The sequence below is a fragment of the Triturus cristatus genome, chromosome 1_1 (genome assembly GCF_964204655.1).
Source record: "Triturus cristatus chromosome 1_1, aTriCri1.1, whole genome shotgun sequence".
NCBI classification, from domain to species: domain Eukaryota; kingdom Metazoa; phylum Chordata; class Amphibia; order Caudata; family Salamandridae; genus Triturus; species Triturus cristatus.
Window position 1 is genome coordinate 917,930,698 of NC_140579.1, and position 18,407 is coordinate 917,949,104.

Genomic DNA, 18,407 nt, shown 5'->3' on the forward strand with positions numbered 1-18,407 from the left:
CAGCACTGCATGCTCAAGCGTCTGGACAAAAAAGCCTGAAAGGTTATTCTAATTCTCGCTTCTCTTCAGTGTTCTCCTTTTCTTCTTCCTTCTAGATTCCAGGACAGACCGCTTTGAGACTCCCCCCCCCCACCATGCACGCCGCCTTGTTCCTCCTGCTGGTCCTACTCCTGAGACCAACCTTGGGGGAGTCTCTCGACAACCTGTCTGCTTGCAACAGACCAAAGCTCACAGGTACCCAGAGGTTTGATGCATTGTGAACATGAACTACCTACTGTTGCAGAACACTTTACTCTGAAGCTGTGCTCCGCTTCGGCCTGCCCTAGGCTAGCCTTGGACTTCTGAATCTTGTTTGTGCCTGTCTGTCAAGTGAAAACTACCCGCACAGCGAAAGGCTGAATGCGCTATCACCACTGTGTAACATTACGGGGGATGTGTGTATGTGAACAGAGGCCTACATGTTTGTAAGAGCTCTGGGATAGTGCTTGTTACCTGTACCTGTCACACTTTTCATGTAGTCAGATGGATGATCTCTCCATCTCTAGGGCTCAGAGGGTCAAGTGCCCTCTCAGGATTCCTAGCAATCTCGGAAGAGTGCAGGCCAACATAGACTTGCAAGAGAAAGGGCTTTGAGTAATCTCAAAGAGTGCAAGTCCATTCAATGCAGCTGCACTCCCGCACCAGTTCTGGATCTCATTTTAGACATAGTGGCAGTGCTTTATATGGAAACATAGAAGTGCAGGTACTCACTCTTTAGAGTACCTGCTTGCTCCTGAAAAGTGCCGGTACTCTCCCATTACATGTGTATTGCAGCAGCACTGAGAAGTGCAGGTACTCTCTCTTTCAAATTAAAGAACTGCAGGTACTCAGTACCGGAGAGTACCTGCCCATTTAAAGCACTGCATAGTGGGTAAGGTAACTCTTGTGAAAGTACTCAATGGTCAGGCTCTTGCTATTTGGGAAGGTGTGTGAGACACATAAAAAGGGGAGAGACTGTGTCCATGAGTCGTCCATCTTACAATCAGTATTTAATGTTTAAAAGAAAGAGTGCCGGTGTCCGAAGCTCTACTCAGAATCAGGCTGTCGGTACAATTATATGTCAACGACCTGAATACCAAGGGTGAATAGTCTTGAAACCACCTCTTTAACATACATGCCACAATAGATCCGATTCAGGCAGGACACTACCGACGTTTGAAGCCAAAAATGTCTTTATTTGAGCTGTCTCCCACCTGAAATTGCCTCTGCTTCAATATATGCCAATGAAAAAAATACATTCCCCCGATTTTTACCCCCCAAATCTCCCACTTTTCAAATGTACAATGTTGGTATGTATGCTTCAATCCACTACCAGGCACTCCCTGCCCCTTTGTCTCACTCCTGCAGTTTCCTGCATTCTCTCTTTGTGGCAGATTTCCGTCTTTCTTTTCCTTTGTCTTTCTGATTTGTGGTTTTATTTTCATTTACTTCCTCTTGGTAAATATTTGATGTGGACAAATAAGTGCCAGTCCCAAAAATAAGTGGCAGTGCCCCCCACTGACAACCACTGCCTCAAATTAAGCTCTGCTTTCAATATCAAAGAAAACGAATCTATAACTGCGAGGCACTCGGTGGCCATATTACAAAAGATACCAAGAAGAAAAGGGGCTGCATCTTGGAGAAGGACGCATACCCTGTGGTGGACTACTGAAGGGAGCCGGTGACCTCTGGAGGTAGGTGAACCAGGTCCAACCTTCAGATAACGCAGACAGAGAAGAAATGTTCATGGCACACCCATGGTGAAGGTAGAAAGCCAAGTATGAGAAATATGATGTGATTTTAGTTCATCCAGGCCTCAGTCCACAGACAGTTATGAGTTCATTGGCCTCCAAGTCTGAGGCTCCTTACCGAGTTTGAGTTTATATTTTAAGGGTGCATACAAGCATCATTTGGGGACATCTGAGAACATGAACTCGAATCATATGGATACATATCTACGTTCTTATGCTCAGTAAGAAACCACCGTGACGGGCTAAGGTTAGACTTACTCATAGTCTGTGAGATCAAGACTGAAACCAAGCATTTGCAATGCAAATAGGGCTAGCTTTGGCAAGTGTGCAATGTTATATTTGTTGTTGGTTTCTTTGGGAGAATATGCTATTACAATTAAATGAAAAGTTAAAAAAAGAATTAGTAAAAATAAAATGTAAGGTGAGATTGGCTCGAAAGCCCCCGAACTGAAATGTAGTAGTTTTTTAGATGGGTGTTCCCATGTGATGAGAGAGAAAGCTGTCACAGTACAAGAGACCCTGTGTCTGAAGTGGGCTGACCCATTGTCCCATGCTGTTTTCAGTGGTGGGCTGTAGCAAAGCGGGAAGGACAATTTAACAGACCAGTGGATGACGAGGGCTGGCAGTGAGCCCCTCTTTGTATGTATACATAAATGCATGTATTTACCAATCAATCAAAAACTTTATTTCAGTCGTCCAACCATAAAAGTGCAGAATGCAATGCAACTCAAATATAAATACAATAAATGTCAAAACAATAACATTAAGCCAAGGTAAGTGGAGCAGATTTACAGTTAGCACAGTGAACAGATATCTCTGAAGGCCAGATAGGGCAGTGGCAACAAGAACCTCCGAAAGCCATAAAATACTAACAGGGTTTGCGATGTTGTCAGTGATCTCCTATTACACAATTGCTACAATCCTTGGGTTCGTCCACAGTTAAAATCTTGGAAACACATAAGTTAAACAAATAAAAACAGCTAAGATCATCATTATCTCAACTTCACCAGTTTCCTTCTGATACCCCACATGTGACCCAAAAACTTAGCAACAGAACAAGCAAGCAGGGGCCTTGGGTCAGATCTTAGAATTCACAGAGCTTCTCCGTGGTTACGTCTCCCTAGCAGCTAGCATCCTGGCGTATGACACTTGGCTCTCGGGTGTGTAAATATGCTGGGCAAGCAAATAATACATGAGCAGGAGATTCAATTGTAGTGGTGCAAATAGGGTAAAACTGTGATCACGCTGGTGGCTGTGCCAGGAGCTTGTGGGAATTCATATATAATTTCCTGTCGTTCGGTACCTGGATGATATCTAGATAGCTTTCCAAGGAGCAAACTGACTTAAAGACCAAAGACTCCAAGGTTAGCCGACCCCACGATGGATTGATATTTTCAGACTGGACTACCCAATCCCAATAATGCACTTTAATAAGATCTTTGGTAGGGAGCAATGTCGAGTCCTTATTTTCCTTAAAGCCCTCTAGCCCTATGTCTGCCAATGAGCGTTTCACATTTCTTAGCCAGCTTATTTTATGGAATTTAAATAGAGATCTGACTTCCTCAAGAGCAGAGGCACATGAGCACAGTTCAGGGGTGGCCCTGACTCTTTGCCAGAAAAGCAACAGTCGCAGCTTAGCTGTATCAACAATGGATTTCTTACCCAAGTCTAGCCTCAGAGAGAGAAGAGGTGTACTCTGAGGTAACAGTACTAAGCTCCTCAGGAACTTATTTTCAGATCTGGAAAGGCCATCTATCTTGTCAAAGCCCCACAATTTAGCCCCTTATAGGACTGAGCTTACAGCTTTAGACTCATAGATCTGCAGAGCTGCTGCCACTGCTTTACTAAAGGAAGTGCTGTGTCCTTTACTTGAGGCCCCAGATATTTGCATGTGCTTCAGGGTCAGCTTAGCCACGTGGGGCTTCCAAGTCATATCTTCAGATAACGTTATACGCAAATAGTCGAAGAGAAAAGAGAACAAGTGAGAGAGAGAGAGAGATGCCTCCCAGAGTTGGTCTTCCTCTATATGATTTGTGGGGGTTGATCATCAACAATTTAGTTTTAGATGTATAGATCTCTAGCCCTCGCACACCACAAAAATCATTAAAATGATTGAGGAGTAGCTGGAGCCCCCTTGGAGTTTTGGACACTAGCAGTGTGTCTTCCGCAAACAGAAGCATCACTATTTTTTATCCCCTCAGCATGGGTGCATCAGCTGGTACCTGCAATAAATCCTGTACAACATTTTCATGTAGAGCATGGGTTCTCACAAACTTTCTGTCGGGGGCCAAAATTACAGTGTGGTTGTGGCCGAGGTCTGTACCGGTAAGGGTGGGGTCAGTGGGGGGCGGGGTCAGTGGTGGGGGCAGGGCTAGAGTTAAAAAAATCAAACCTGTTTCAAAACATTAGACAATGCCACAATGCTGTATTTCAAAAGCTGATGTAACTACAAAGAACACATTTTGATAATACAATGGATGGCACCTTTCTCTTTTAAACTGTTTGCGATTTTTCTTTTTTACTTAAATTACTTTGATGTAATTCATGTTTTTAAATGTATTGTGCTTTAATGGTTTAACACTTCTTAAATCGAATAAAGCGTATTCTGATTCTGATAACATTTTATTAGCAGACAATAGCAATCTTAAGAGGCATTGCTTAGCTTCGTACGCACTTTGACTCCAATTTCATCACAGTCTCTCTCTCCATTAGTCTCTCTCTCTCTCTCTCTCTGTCAGATTCTCTCTCTCTGAGTAAGTCAGTCTCTCTCTCTCTGTCAGTCAGTCTCTCTCAGTCAGTCAGTCTCTCTCTGTGAGTCTCTCGCTCTCTCTCTGTCAGTCAGTCGCTCTTAGTCAGTCTCTCTGTCTTCTCTCTCTCTCTGTCTCTCTCTCAATCAGCCAGTCTCTCTCTCCCTGTCAGTCCGTCTGTCAGTCTCTCTCTCTCAGTCAGTCAGTCTCTCTCTGTCAGTCAGTCTCTCTCGCTTGCTCAGTCATTCAGTCTCTCTGTCAGTCTCTCTCGCTTGCTCAGTCATTCAGTCTCTCTGTCAGTCTCTCTCTGTCAGTCAGTCTCTCTCTGTCAGTCTGTCAGTCTCTTTCTCTCCGTCAGTCTCTCTCTCTCAGTCAGTCTCTCTCTCTCTCTGTGAGTCAGTCTCTCTCAATCAGTCAGTCTGTCTCCCTCAGTCAGTCAGTTTCTCTCTCTCTGTGTCACTCAGTCTCTCTCTCTCTCTATCTCTCTGTCAGTCAGTATCTAAGTCTGTCAGTCAGTCATTCTCTCTCTACTCTCTTTCCATTCTCTATCCACTCTCTCTCCACTGACTCTCCCCACTCTCTCTCTCTCTCCACTCACTCTCTCTCTCTCTCTCTCTCTCTGGGGTGGCCATGGGTACATTAACTACCAGGTCCGCAGGCCGCCAAGGAAGGCCTGCCGGGCTGCTGTCGGCCCGCGGGCCGTACTATAAGTACCACGGATGTAGAGGGAGATAAGTGTGGTAGCCAGAATACATCCTTGGTGCACTCCCCTGCTAACACTAATTGGGTCTGTAAGCTGGTCTTGGTCACCCCAGCGGACTTTGGCGTAATTAGCATCGTGCAAGTGAACAACTAGAGATAAAATCTCCGGCTGCAGCCCCATTTCTAATAATACATGCCACAATATCCATCTTGGGACAAGATCGATAGCAGTCTTTAGATTAATGAATGCTACATACAGGTATTTACTTTTTTTTTTTTTTTCTCCCACTAGATGAGGGTGGCGAGAGACTTTTTCCAGGCTGGACTTAAAATGGTTCCGTTCTGTAATTCTTGTATAAGAAAACCCTATGGCTGAGAATAGCAGAAGGTTGTCAGGCAGGATCCTTGTGGACGAGGACTTGGAGGAAAAATATGACATTTAAAAAAATGTAAGAGATGGCCAAAATCAATGATCAGCTGGAAACCTAGGCCAGACATTGCATAGCTGGAAAAAGGGAACCGATGGTTTGGTTGCATAACCATAAAACATGAAATTACATAAGCAAAGAAGATTTAAGAAGACCTGATCAGATCGAAAAGATACCTCATATTTGGACTGACAGCGAAAGAAGATATCTAAATGGGAGAAAACAGAAAACACGTAACTGATGTGGGCGGCCATATACACATGCTAGTAAAGGCCTAGCAACAGGTTAAGAATGCTGAAAGTGCAGGAAAGGCATTGATTATAAGGTTGACAGGTTTGAAAGGCCACAGCAACAGGAGAAACGGACAAGGACTAACCATTGTAACAGCACACAAGGACAGACAAGGACAAAATATGCTGTTTATTGAAGTAGGGAAGCTCGGCTGAATGGAAGTCATCCAGAGGGTCAGTCAGAAACACTGATGGGAATTTTTCAAGGCCTCCGTAAAAACGAAAAAGAACAACGACGTCCATGTTAGACAGTGTCTGCATCAGAGAAGTTTCATTGTGTCACTATATACAACAAAACAAAAGACAAATCACTGCAGTCTACTGCAAGCAAATCTATGGAGTTGCGCAAAGTTTGCCAAAAGATGAAAACTCCCTACGTTTGTACTATGCTGATGTTAAAGAAAAAGGCAATGAAGGCGCGCATTTGGATCACAGACAGGTGCACCCCAGAAGGTGGCCTGCCAAGCTTCAATAATACAAGTCAAATTTTAAAAAATTAAGCTACTCTCGTTATGATGACAATCTACAGCTCATTTCTGACATTCCAAAATTGTTTGTAACACTAGAAAAATATAGGGATTTCAGTTAAAAGCCACACACTGACGTTTCAGATAAGCTTGTAATTCAAAATTACTGTAAAGTTACCTTCCGTTTCCAGAAAGTGATGCAGCAGGAAGTGCTGAAACTCCTAAAAACTGACATCATTAAGAGTCAACAGGCAGGAGTTATGCCAACAAAGGGCACAAAAGGCAATGTCTACATATGTGTGGACATGTCGCCTGCCAATCTAGTTATATATGAAATTGGTCATACATAAATGGCATAATCGGTCACTTCTATGGGGCCAATATACCTTTGAAGATGGACCTCAACAAGTGCCATCACCAGCTTGAAATACATGAAGAACGTGTGATACATTACTGCTTTTATCACTGATTTTCAAAGTGTTTTATTAGAAAAGTCTGAGGGCCTTATTTTGCGTTTGGAGTGCCAACATATCAGCCAAAAAGGGTTGAATCTTTCATTGGCCATATTTACAGTGCACAGAGCAGCCTCTAAATCACCTCTAAATATGGCAGAAAGGTTGCAGATGTCTTGCATCCACTAGAGTCTATTCAAGGCCTTGTGTTTTGGAGAATGATCAGCTCAAACATTTTTTCCAAAAGCCATTTGGTGGCACATAGTGCACTAACCAAAGTCTACACAATAGCTCACTACCCTTTTCTTTCTCAAACTTCACATTCAAAAACTGTGCTCTACCATTCTTTTTTAGGTCGAGCCTAGCGCAGCGCACATGCGCTGCTCTAGGAGAGGGCCTCTTGGAATCACTCCAGGCTTCCGAGATACTTCTGCATGTGGGTCGGACTCCTCTCACACATTCCATTGGCCTTTGCATGTGACTTTCAATAATGAATGCACGCAAATGGCCAAAGGTGGGTGCATGTCCCACCTCTTTGTTTACTGGTCACTCCAACAGCGTCTCGCTTGCAGGAGCGAGCATCGGAGCGCAGGGTGGTATCTGCATTCCTTGCAATGCGCGCGCACCACTCGCGGTCTTCTTGTCTTTCCCATGGGTGCAGGGGCGCGCAGGGCGACAGATGCATTCCTGTGCCCCGCACTGCATCTCGGCACCGGTGGATTGTGTAATCAGGTCTTTCCCAGGGCGGCTTACACGACCTGCAGTGCTGCCGGCTTTTGGATTCTAAGTTGGTGGGAGTGCACCCTGGGCTCTTCTCACAGTACCGACCATTAAGTGGTCCAGGCCCCCAGACCCTGTTTCCTCTGCAAGCCTGAATGAGAAGACTTGGCGGCTGGGTAGGGCCTGCTGCGGAACTGAACGTGTGATGAGCCGCGGGCAAAGGGGCCTGCGGCATCCTTATTTCCGGGTCCTGCCGACACCTCCCTTGAGTGAAATCTGCAGTGTTTGCCCAAGTACCAGCCACCCAGCTGACTGAACGTCTCCACGGAGACATGGGGACAAGCCTGGGCGAGTGCACTGCAGCCCTTCGAACCGAAAGTGAAGGTGATGAAAGGGCACGGCCGCGGCGTTCAGCGGTACTTTAACTGTAAGCAGCTTCTACGAATGTATGAAGCGAGTCAGAAACTGAAGCAAGTGTCTTTGTTTTAGTTCCTACTCTTCTCTATATTCTCGATGGGACCGCAATATATTAGGACATCTCAGAATGTACAACGGTCCGTCTACACGTGCTGGGGGCCAGGGCCGTAGCTCGAGTGGGTGTTTGTGATGTTACACCCCCACTAAAACATTTATTCTGTGGCAAATAATTAGGTACAAGTGCTTTCAGTCAGGTATCGGGGCAGTGTCTGTCGGATTTCACCTGGAACTTTTACATGCTCATACTGACAAAAACACACTCTGTTTTGAGTACATTGTGTGCCCCCAACAATCCCCCTCATGTCCTTCTTCTCATATGTGTTTTAACAAAATGTCACAGCGCGATTGTGGTGAAATCTGTAGCTCACATCCCTAGTCACACTGACACCCCTGCTGCTGGTGCTGCATTTTGCATTTACCGTGTGTGTGCATTTGCATTGCTCATGCCTATTCTATGGCTGAAACATTTGCCCACCTGCGCGCAATGTACTTTTCTTTCGAGCGGCCGGTTGCAGGGCTCCATGTGCGAGTTTCTACCTGTGCTGGATTTGTTTCTGCGAGGGAAGTGGAGACTGCACCTGAACGTTTGGTAATGCTGAGCCTCCTGTATGGTTCCCGAAGAGAACGTCATTTACAACTGTAAGTAACTCACCCCTACTGTAGTTGCAGTTTTAAACGAACCAATGCTCCTGAAACCCCTCCCCCCCGTGACTAACCACGTCCTGCTCCCTCCCTCCTTTCCCATTGCTTGGCCATAAAAGGCCAGTTTATGGCCTGGTAACCATGTGGTGACCTTTCGACCTCTCTGAAAGTGGTGCGCCTGCATTGATGCCTGTGCTATGGAACCAGATTAAAAAAAAAATACAAAGTACACAATACATAATTTAAACGTGAAAATCCAAGCACACATAAAAAAAATAGTAAAACAATTTGCCAACACACTCTGTTTAAAACATAAATAAACTCTAACAACAAAATACATCAATCAAATAAACAAACAATGAGGGCGACTAAAAATATGTGCACTGGCTGCAGAATTGGATGAGTAGGGCAAGAACAGCCACAATCCAATGTAATGGTGCGCTTCAACAGACAAAAATTCATTTTGCTGTTGCACCACCAACTTTTACACTAATGTACACCAGTGTACTGTAACATAAGCAGAAGCCAGAAGGACAATGTCAGGGTCTCCATTTACGAAGTGGAGCAGAGGAACCAACACATTTTTATTGGTTTTATTTATTAAAATTTTTCAATATGCTAGACAGCAGCCATACTTTTCTACAACATAACTTTAACACATTGGCATAGCCAATAGCTCTAGCTAAACACTTGAATGGTCCCAAAAGCGATACCTATTGGCTATGCCAATGTTTGTTCTTAGTTGCAAGCCGCACCACAATCCTCCTCTTCCAATAGCATCCTTCTTCTGTTTAAAAATCTACACTGGAATGAGCAGCCTCGTCTCAATGCACTCTCCAGACCCTACATCCCACGGCCACTCCCATCTCCTAGGTCAACTCCTTAGAAATGGCGTCTAGCATGGAACTGATCCTGTTATATCAATCAGAGCCTGTCACTGACACTGCCTGAGCACTTTATCCCTCAATATTTAGAACATTCAGCACTTCATCTAGGAACTTGATCTTTGCCTACTCCCTCTTTATTTATGTGCCCTGCATCTTTATAGAGCGTGGCTCTATCACCAAAGTCTCAGTTCACTGAATATTACTGTTGAGACGAAATATCACTTTACAATATAACTTTAGTCACTTGCTTCACTAGAAAGTCTATTGCGCAAGCTTTAAATCTCCTTCAGCCCCAGCCTTGTGGAAAGCCCTGACATTTGACCCCCTCGATCTACATACAACCCAGCATTTCAGCTGAACTTCTCCACTCTCTTCAGTGACTGGTCTTCACCAAGCTCACCCTTACCTCGCCTCGTACAAAATGCAATCAATTATAATTTTCCTTTACACTTCCCTCCATCCTTTGACACATTGAACCAGACCCCATGCTAGTGACTCACCTCTCTAGTCATCAGGCCCAGAGCATTAGAATGGTTCTCGTCCTAACTTTCAAACAGGCCATGCTCGCTGGTGACTCTGGGAACACCGAAAGGCATGAATCTGGAGGCAAAGAAGTGCAAATTAATTATTAATTGATTAATTAAATCATCTCCATCTATCCACCCAGGAGCTTGACTGGCAATCCCCATATCCATCAGCGCTTTCCTAACCCAGCTCCAATTTAGGAAAGAGCTGAAAACATATCTCTTTAAAGAACACAACATCTTGGCATAGTAACAGTACACTCGTTTTCTCAGAACCCAGCAACTCCTTTGATCACTCATGACTATATCTCTGCCTTTGACCACATACAGTGCTCCCCTGCCTTTTGGCTTCGTTAAAGCTATACAAAACCCACATCCATACAATTAACTGGTTTATGTCACTGGCACCATCGAGGGTGGCTTTCTGCAAAACGCGGGAGAGAATACATGTTGCTCATCCTAGAGTTCAAAGCCAGCATGGTAAAGCGCCTCTCTACTTCATGTAGGTTGTCATGGCACATCTCCAATCCAACCCTTCCATCCAACCATTCTTCACATTCTAACCATAACTAAAATTCTATGTACCCCTCAATGTTTAGATCCTTCTATCTGCTTGGACCACTTATCTAAAAGCTGATCCCAAATGCACAAAATGGAGTATAGTTCAATCCTCATTCTTGTTTTTAAAGCCTTTGTCCATAGAGATTTATTCCCTGTAACTCCCTCTGCTCTCAGACTGCCTGCTACTGTTCCCGCACCAGTAGGTAGCAATTGTGCCATGAACCCTGCAGCAAGCAAGGTAAATGGGACCGTCCGCTAGCTCGACAGTAAAATACAGCTGTAATGTGGATGCATTGGGCCCTTAAAATTCCCTAGCCCTGGTGCCACTGCACCTTCTGCACTAGTGATAGCTATGTGCCTGTACCGCACACCTCACCCAACCACGTCTTTGAACCCACATTCCACTAGAACAGAAATATGTACAGTTTTGTAGAGGCAAGTGGCAAATCTTTATAACACATTTTCCATGGACATGTAAATGTATTTCATCTACTATCTTGGACCACATTGCATCACTTGACCATCATCTTCTCTTTATACAATCACTCTATCAGAAATTATTCCTGAACACATAGTGGGTGCTTTGTAGAACATATCCATAAAAAGGGCTAATGAATCACAATCAAAACAAATAAATAAAAGTGCATTCCGATCCATACTAAACCAGCCTTATAGACTAAAGGATAATGAGTTCAACAAAATAATAACCTTGGTGATGAATATGCACCTGCTTCCTCAGACGTCTGCAGGGTACTTCCATTTGGCTGCTTATTAGTCATAACCGGAGAAAGAAAGTCTGGCTATGGCGTGGGCTTGTAAACACTATCATTTGTTGTTCTATGGAAGAAAACCACATTATTGGGTCTCCTCCAGGAACTACGGACTATCTTTGGCAAACCCGATGGACAGATGCCTAATTGAACTGAAGGTTTGGCATGCTTTTGTAGGGGTATAACTATGCAGTTGTGCAGAAGCAGGAGTATGAACACATGGCAGCAAATGAAACGTCACATCAGCCACAGGAGACCAAGAATAATCAACTATCCCTGGCAAATCAATGCATACATTTTGTAATGAAACAGTTGTCCCCAGCAGCCATAATTATGCAAACAATCGTAAACCATGATAGACAGTACTATCAAGGGCACAATCAGAAGTGCCTGATTACAAATGCCATGGAGGAATGTGCGGTATTTAACACTCTTGATTATATCCAATACACCAGGGTTCACAATTTATCACTGGTTATCAAAAGCCCATATTCAGAATATTTTAACTTTAATTAGAAATAACATGCAGATCTTTGTGCTTACTAGACCACAATCTTCACATAATGGTGAATACAGAGCTTTCCTCTCCAGTTAGATTGTGGCAGGTTTGACCCAGGGACATCTTAATGATTTTGGGGGCCCTGGGCCAAACATATTTGGGGGCCCCTGTTCAGAACAGCTTTGAATTTATGATCCAATTTGAACCCCTGTTTCTCACGCAGTTTCCGCTTCCTCGGCTGCGTTAGCGATCCAGTTTGCATCATAGGCATTAGCCTATATATTCCCCATATAAATAGATGCGCTCAGCTGATAGCGGTAGGATTTAGTGTTTCCTGCCCTGCTACTAGGTTTTTAATACTTTTTAAATTGTATATGTGTGGCTGAATTACTCTGTGCTTTTTAACAATTTCTCCTACCTACGCGCACTTGCACTTTACTTGATTCTGCTTGCCTGCACCTCCTTAGCTGCTTCGATTCGCATCTCGCTTTTCCTCCAGTCCTGGTCCACCGTGGCTGATACGCCGATTGTGCGGAGGGCTAGGGCTACTAATGGGCTCCTCACTTCCGCCCACGCAGTTTCCACTTTCTCAGCTGCGTTAGCGATCCAGTTTGCATCAGAGGCATTAGCCTATATATTCCCGATGCAAAAGGAAGCATCCGGCGCTGGTCATGCTGCCTAGTTCCCCTCCGGTGAGTTTCTTCCACTGTATTACAATAGGGAAAAACTGCTTAGCCTTAGGCGGCTACCATTATGTCAGTGTACAGCGGCTGATCCGGGCTTAGAGGTAGACTTTCGATGTAATAAGTGCAACTGGTGTCTCCTCCAGCCCAGGAATCTCACACCAAAGATCCTCCCACGCAACAATAAGTGTAAAAAAATAAGAAAATAGAGGACTTAAAGGCCACCCATTTAAATTGTCGCTCTATGCAAAAGCACAAACCACACATTAATGGCCTACTTTTAGACGAACAGCCTGATCTTTTATTTCTCACCAAGCCCTGGCTGTCTGAATCCTCCAACCGTTCTATCACCTCGGCCATCCCTACGGGTTATAAAATCCTTAGGAGGGACCAACCAAGTGGGAAGAGGGGCAGTGTCGCCAAAATTTCAATAAAAAACTAGACTGCTATCCCATCCCGATGGAAAACATCGAGGGCTCAGAGTCCTTAGGCTTCCGCTGTACCGTATCCCCCCCATCATAGCATAGCTGGTTTTCAGATTTACCGACCTCCCAGTGCAATTGGAAATTTTATTACTACGCCTAATACAGTCACCACCTCCCTGGCCTTAAAACGCAACAACCGCCTTATTCTGGGAAATTTCAATATACATTTGGACAATGGAAAAGACCCTCAAACAATTTCCTAGTTGGAGACGCTGCAGGCCTGTAACATGTTTCCATCTATTTCTTCTACCACCCTTGAGAAGGGCCATACCCTAGACCAAATCTTTCATAACTTTGACATATCAGTAAGCCTACCTCTTCCCATTATCTGGTCTAACCACCTCCTATTAAAATGTGTCATTCCCAACTCTGCCACAGCCCATCGGGCTAATGCAGGGCAAAGGGTCCCTAATTATAGGATGTTCCATAAAATATCCATCCCGATGTTAGCAGACGCCCTCGGTCATTCCTCACCGGAGCTGTCTGGCTGCCCCGACTCGGACGCCCTCTCAATAGATTCATGGCTCCGTACCAACATTGATGCAACCGTATCGGTTGTTTCCCGCTCCTCAAAGAGTTCGGCCCCACCAGCTCCATGGTTTAACGATTCCCTCAGATCCAGCAAAAGAAATTGTAGAAAAACGGAACGGAAAGGGCGTAAATCATATCTACCTGATGACAGGAAGGTGGAAAAAGACAATTTAAAAGCTCATTACATTCTCGTGAAGGCAGCCAAGAAAAACTTCTTTCAAACCAAGATAGAAAGTGCCCAAAATAAGAGTAAGAAAATCTTTAGCATAGTTAAATCCTTAACCGCCTCGAAAGCCAGCACAAAGGAAAGGCCATGCACTGAAGAATGGTCTAAGCTAATAGCTCAATTCTTCCACAAAAAGATCTCCGTGATCCAACAAGCCTTCACTAACATCTCAGAGGAAGAACCGGCCAGTCTACCTTGGTTCTAATAGAATATTTCACCACTTGGATCCTCCATCTTTACTAGCTTTCCCTAAATTTCAGCTTGAAGATTCACTGATCCTTCTACCGACCCATGTCCAGCAAATATCCTGAACCTATTAGCTCCCACCATAAACCCCACGGTAAACCAGCTCTTTAATGCTTCCCTCTCCTTGGGCAACATGCCGAAATGATGGAAGAATGCTAAGATTCTTTCACTGATAAAAAAGGCTAACGCCAAACCGATGGACCCTGCCAACTACAGGCCAATCTTCCTTCTTCCGGCCCTCTCCAAAGTATTAGAGAATCATGTGAACAAGGCCCTCCAAAAACACATTGAGGATGGGAAGCTCCTTCATGAGTCCCAATCCGGTTTTATGACTAACTACAGTATGGAGTCGGTTCTGCTGGAAGTGACTGAATTTCTCAAGGGTAAGCTGGACCAGGGAGGCAAGGCTGTTCTGATACTGCTCGATCTGTCGGCGGCCTTCGTTACGGTCCCACATGAGAGGCTCCTGAAGAGTCTTGCTAACATCGGCCTGGGGGGGGACCGCCTTAACATGGATGTCATCCTTCTTGGCAAATAGATCTCAGGAAATCTGGCTCCCCCCTTTCTCATCCCCAGTTCCGGCCATATGTAGGTGTCCCTCAGGGCTCCATTCTCAGCCCTACCCTTTTTTAAAATATATCTATCCCCCCTTGCATTTCTGGTAGTGGAGGAGGGCACCACAATTGTTTCCTATGCTGATGGCACTCAGCTGATTTTTATGTGTGAAAAAGGAACCGACTTTGATGGGGCAATGATTAGGTCTTGCCTCACAAAGGTTTTCAACTTGCTTAAGATCAATCAGCTGAAGTGCAATCCTGACAAAACTGAAGTTGTTTTCTTTGGTAATACAGAAACGCCTGACTGGAGCTCTAGGTGGCCAAAAGATCTGCCGCCCCCGCCCACAGAAAAAGAGAACGTTAAAACTTAATATAATCAATGATAAAGTGTCTATATACAACAATATTATTTTCAAATTATATCATTAATTCCAACTGATTGAGGATATGATACAACACATATATACACACATAAGGAAAATGATACTAAATTCAAATCAAAATTGATGAAAGCAAAGCGGTGGATGGAGACTACGCGCGTTTCGGCAAAGATGCCTTCATCAGGACGGTGTGTGTGTGTATATATGTGTTGTATCATATCCTCAATCAGTTGGAATTAATGATCTAATTTGAAAATAATATTGTTGTATATAGACACTTTATCATTGATTATATTTTATGAAAATATTCAATAAATGATTTAAAATTTTTCAGTTTGTTGGAGCTGCACTTATGAATTGATATTAGTCATTCTATATAGATATACACCTGGTAATGAGTGGCACTCTTCTTTCAAGGTTGCTATAATTTTTTCCTAAACCTATTAACATTCCCTATTGGTTATGTAGGGGTCCCCTCTTTTTCAAATATAGAGAAAGTCAGTTAAAACATACCATTTTAAACTAACCAAACCACTGAAATTCACCAGTTATTGTTGACTGCCTGGTGAAGAGAAACCTGTTATACATCAAGAAATGTTTATCACATTAGTTTCCAGTACAGATTAATACATTTATTAACGACCACACTAATAATTTCAACCATAACCAAACATGTATGGAGGTACTGAGCTAGCAGAAAAATCAAGAAGCTGACATGTCTAATAGAAGAAATTGAAAAGTACAAATGTGTGGTCCGGTTTGGGGGGCAAATACCTCTCTTATTTAACTTCAGTAACACCCCTATATGATGATTAAAAACACCTAGAAGGACAATTATTTCCCTTGAGGGGTCTCTACCAGCAGCAGAGAAGCTAACCAGGCCATTACTCTCATTCCCTGAGTGGGATTGGTTGCTTGTGTTTTAAGCTCTTGCTTTACCGAGCTTTCAGATGTTGTCCAGTTAAGTGGGGACCCAGTGCCTTCAGGCACACTCCTGCCACAGCACCGTGAGGTTTTTAAGGGCTGTACAATTACTGAATCTGTGATTATGTGGTTTGTGATCTATTGACCCATTGTATACATAGAAAATCCTTGAGGTGCAGCTTGACTTCTGTCTCTTTTGCAGTGCTATTACTTAGACTTAAAAAGGTCTCTTCAAGTACAGATCTGAAGGCTTGCTCATCAAGACTGGTTCAGGCTATGGACAGCCCTCATCTTCTGATGATGTAGGCAGAATGTATGATGTCACAGAATCCTCAAGTGAAGTCAGTGTCCATGTCAAAAAATTAAATCTGTGCCCCTAGTCTCACTGCCTGTAACTTTTTTCTTTTAGGTGAATGGATCTGGCAGCTGCCGGGCACTGCAAATGCTAAGTGGGAACGTGCCAAGCCCTACCCCGGGCAACAAACCAGCCTGGCGAGGAGGCCTGTCCTGTCCCTCCTTTGGAAGCGTAAAGAGCCCGAAGCACCTCTATGGCCAGATGCTCACCCCATAGGCAGTCGGGTGATTCCAGCTTTAGAAGGGGCACTCCTGGTGGAGCGGGAGAAAGACCTATCCACATACAACTGGAACTCATTCGGCCTACGGTATGGCAAGCGGCAAAGCAACGAGGCGACCAACACTCTGGGGAAGAGACGCTAGTGATGGACTGATGGGAGTCTACTCGGTGGGAGACACGAGAGGGTGGGCACATTTCTGAGGGCATGGACAAACTCTGGAGGCGAGGTATTGCACCAAGATCCATGGAGAACTTGCTGGTAATAGAAGACACTGTCCATTCAGATGAGTGGTGGGCTGGGCATGTGGGTGTAGGAACAAACCAAATACATAAAACAGTGACTCCAGCACTCAGGGAACTTAACAACTCTTACAGGAAGAGGAGAAAAATAAGAAAGGAGGATTTTTCATAAAACAAATCACTTACACAGGTACTTGCACATATTTCATCCCATCTCGTCCTTCAAAGAGGGTTGAAAGAATGTGTCCTGAGTTCAACTGTAAAGCGACCTGGAGGTAGTAGGTTATGTGGTCTGGTGGGATTCAAATCACTCAGAAAGGACACTTGAGCTATCATTGCATCTAATAAAACAGCCAATAAAGACCTGCCGTAGGTCACTCACATCAGTCACTCACTCTCTTTTTCCCTCCTTCCTTAAACTCCCAATCTATACCCATTTACTTCAACTAGTCTGTCTCCATTTTTGCTGCTATTTCTCTAATCATGTGCCTCAGTGTTGGGATGCTCCTGACCATTTCCTCTCTGACTGTATCTTTCTTTCTTTAACTATATTGCTTCCATACGCTATATCTGTCTACATCTGTGTCTCGCTCACGGTCTCCTCTCCTCTGCTTTCGTATGGCTCTCTTTCTTCCTTTCCCTCTCTCTGAATTCCTCTCCTTCTCCCCGACTCCAACTATCAATAACTACTTGGCTGTCACATTTTCTTTTTCACTCTATTATCTTAACTAGCCCTACTGTCCGGTGCTTAGTTAGTAAAAGAAAAAGTGCCAGGGCCCATATTTTTGTAAGAAGCCCGCTGGCACCGCTGCCCAAGGACAGGGTTGCCAAATACCAAGGCTTTCTAGCCTTTATTTAACTTCATGTCTGTTTCATCGGCCAATATACTATCCCAGCCCCCATATCGCACTCTTGTAGGTTCTTTGTCATCCTTGCTTTTCCCCGTTGCCACTATTTTTCTGTTTTTCTCTCCTCTTCATTTTCCCATTTGCTGCTTTGCTCCCTCTTGTTCTGGGTCAAAACCCCGAAGATTAAACTATGGTTCCCAAAAAACAGTTCATGAGATTGCTCAGGCTAAGGCATTTTTTCACCAATGTAATACCTCGTGATCAACAAATCCAGGATTCAACTACGACAATTTTTAAACCCAAAAGCACATTCATACCTCCGGTGTCACACAAGATGTTAGACATGTTTGAAGCTCTGGTTAACAAGGATATTCAAAATTTACCGTTCTATACTAAAAAACATGACAACCTCACAAAACATGAGTGGAACATCATCAAATCATTAGCTAATGATTCTACCATTACCATACAACCTGCGGATAAAGGTGGAGTAATCGTGGTCATGGACACACAGTGTTATCAGTCCAAGGTTTATGCACATGTTGAAGATACCAATACATACATGAAACTGACATATGACCCATCGATGCAACTTCAGGATATGCTCAATAAACTATTGACCGAAGCATTTGAAAACAACTGGACTAACGATCAAATCAAGTCATTCCTCACCACCAAAAATCCGTGAAAGCCTAAACTATACATGATCCCGAAAATGCACAAAGATGCCCAAGATCCACCATTTCGGCCCATCGTCTCGGGATGTGGCTCCATCTTT

At 44.0% G+C, this 18,407-nt stretch overlaps 1 protein-coding gene across 1 annotated transcript in view; it reads left to right on the top strand.

The window, feature by feature from the left end:
* Positions 1–17,126, top strand: part of KISS1 (KiSS-1 metastasis suppressor) — a 42,804-nt gene extending 25,678 nt beyond the window's left edge. Inside the window, exons 2-3 of the mRNA XM_085599742.1 lie at positions 96–234; positions 16,377–17,126. Coding sequence (XP_085455868.1) covers positions 135–234; positions 16,377–16,684 — 408 coding nt within the window. The 5' untranslated portion in view covers positions 96–134 and the 3' untranslated portion in view covers positions 16,685–17,126. The remainder of the gene's footprint in view (positions 1–95; positions 235–16,376) is intronic.
* Positions 17,127–18,407: the final 1,281 nt, after the last annotated feature.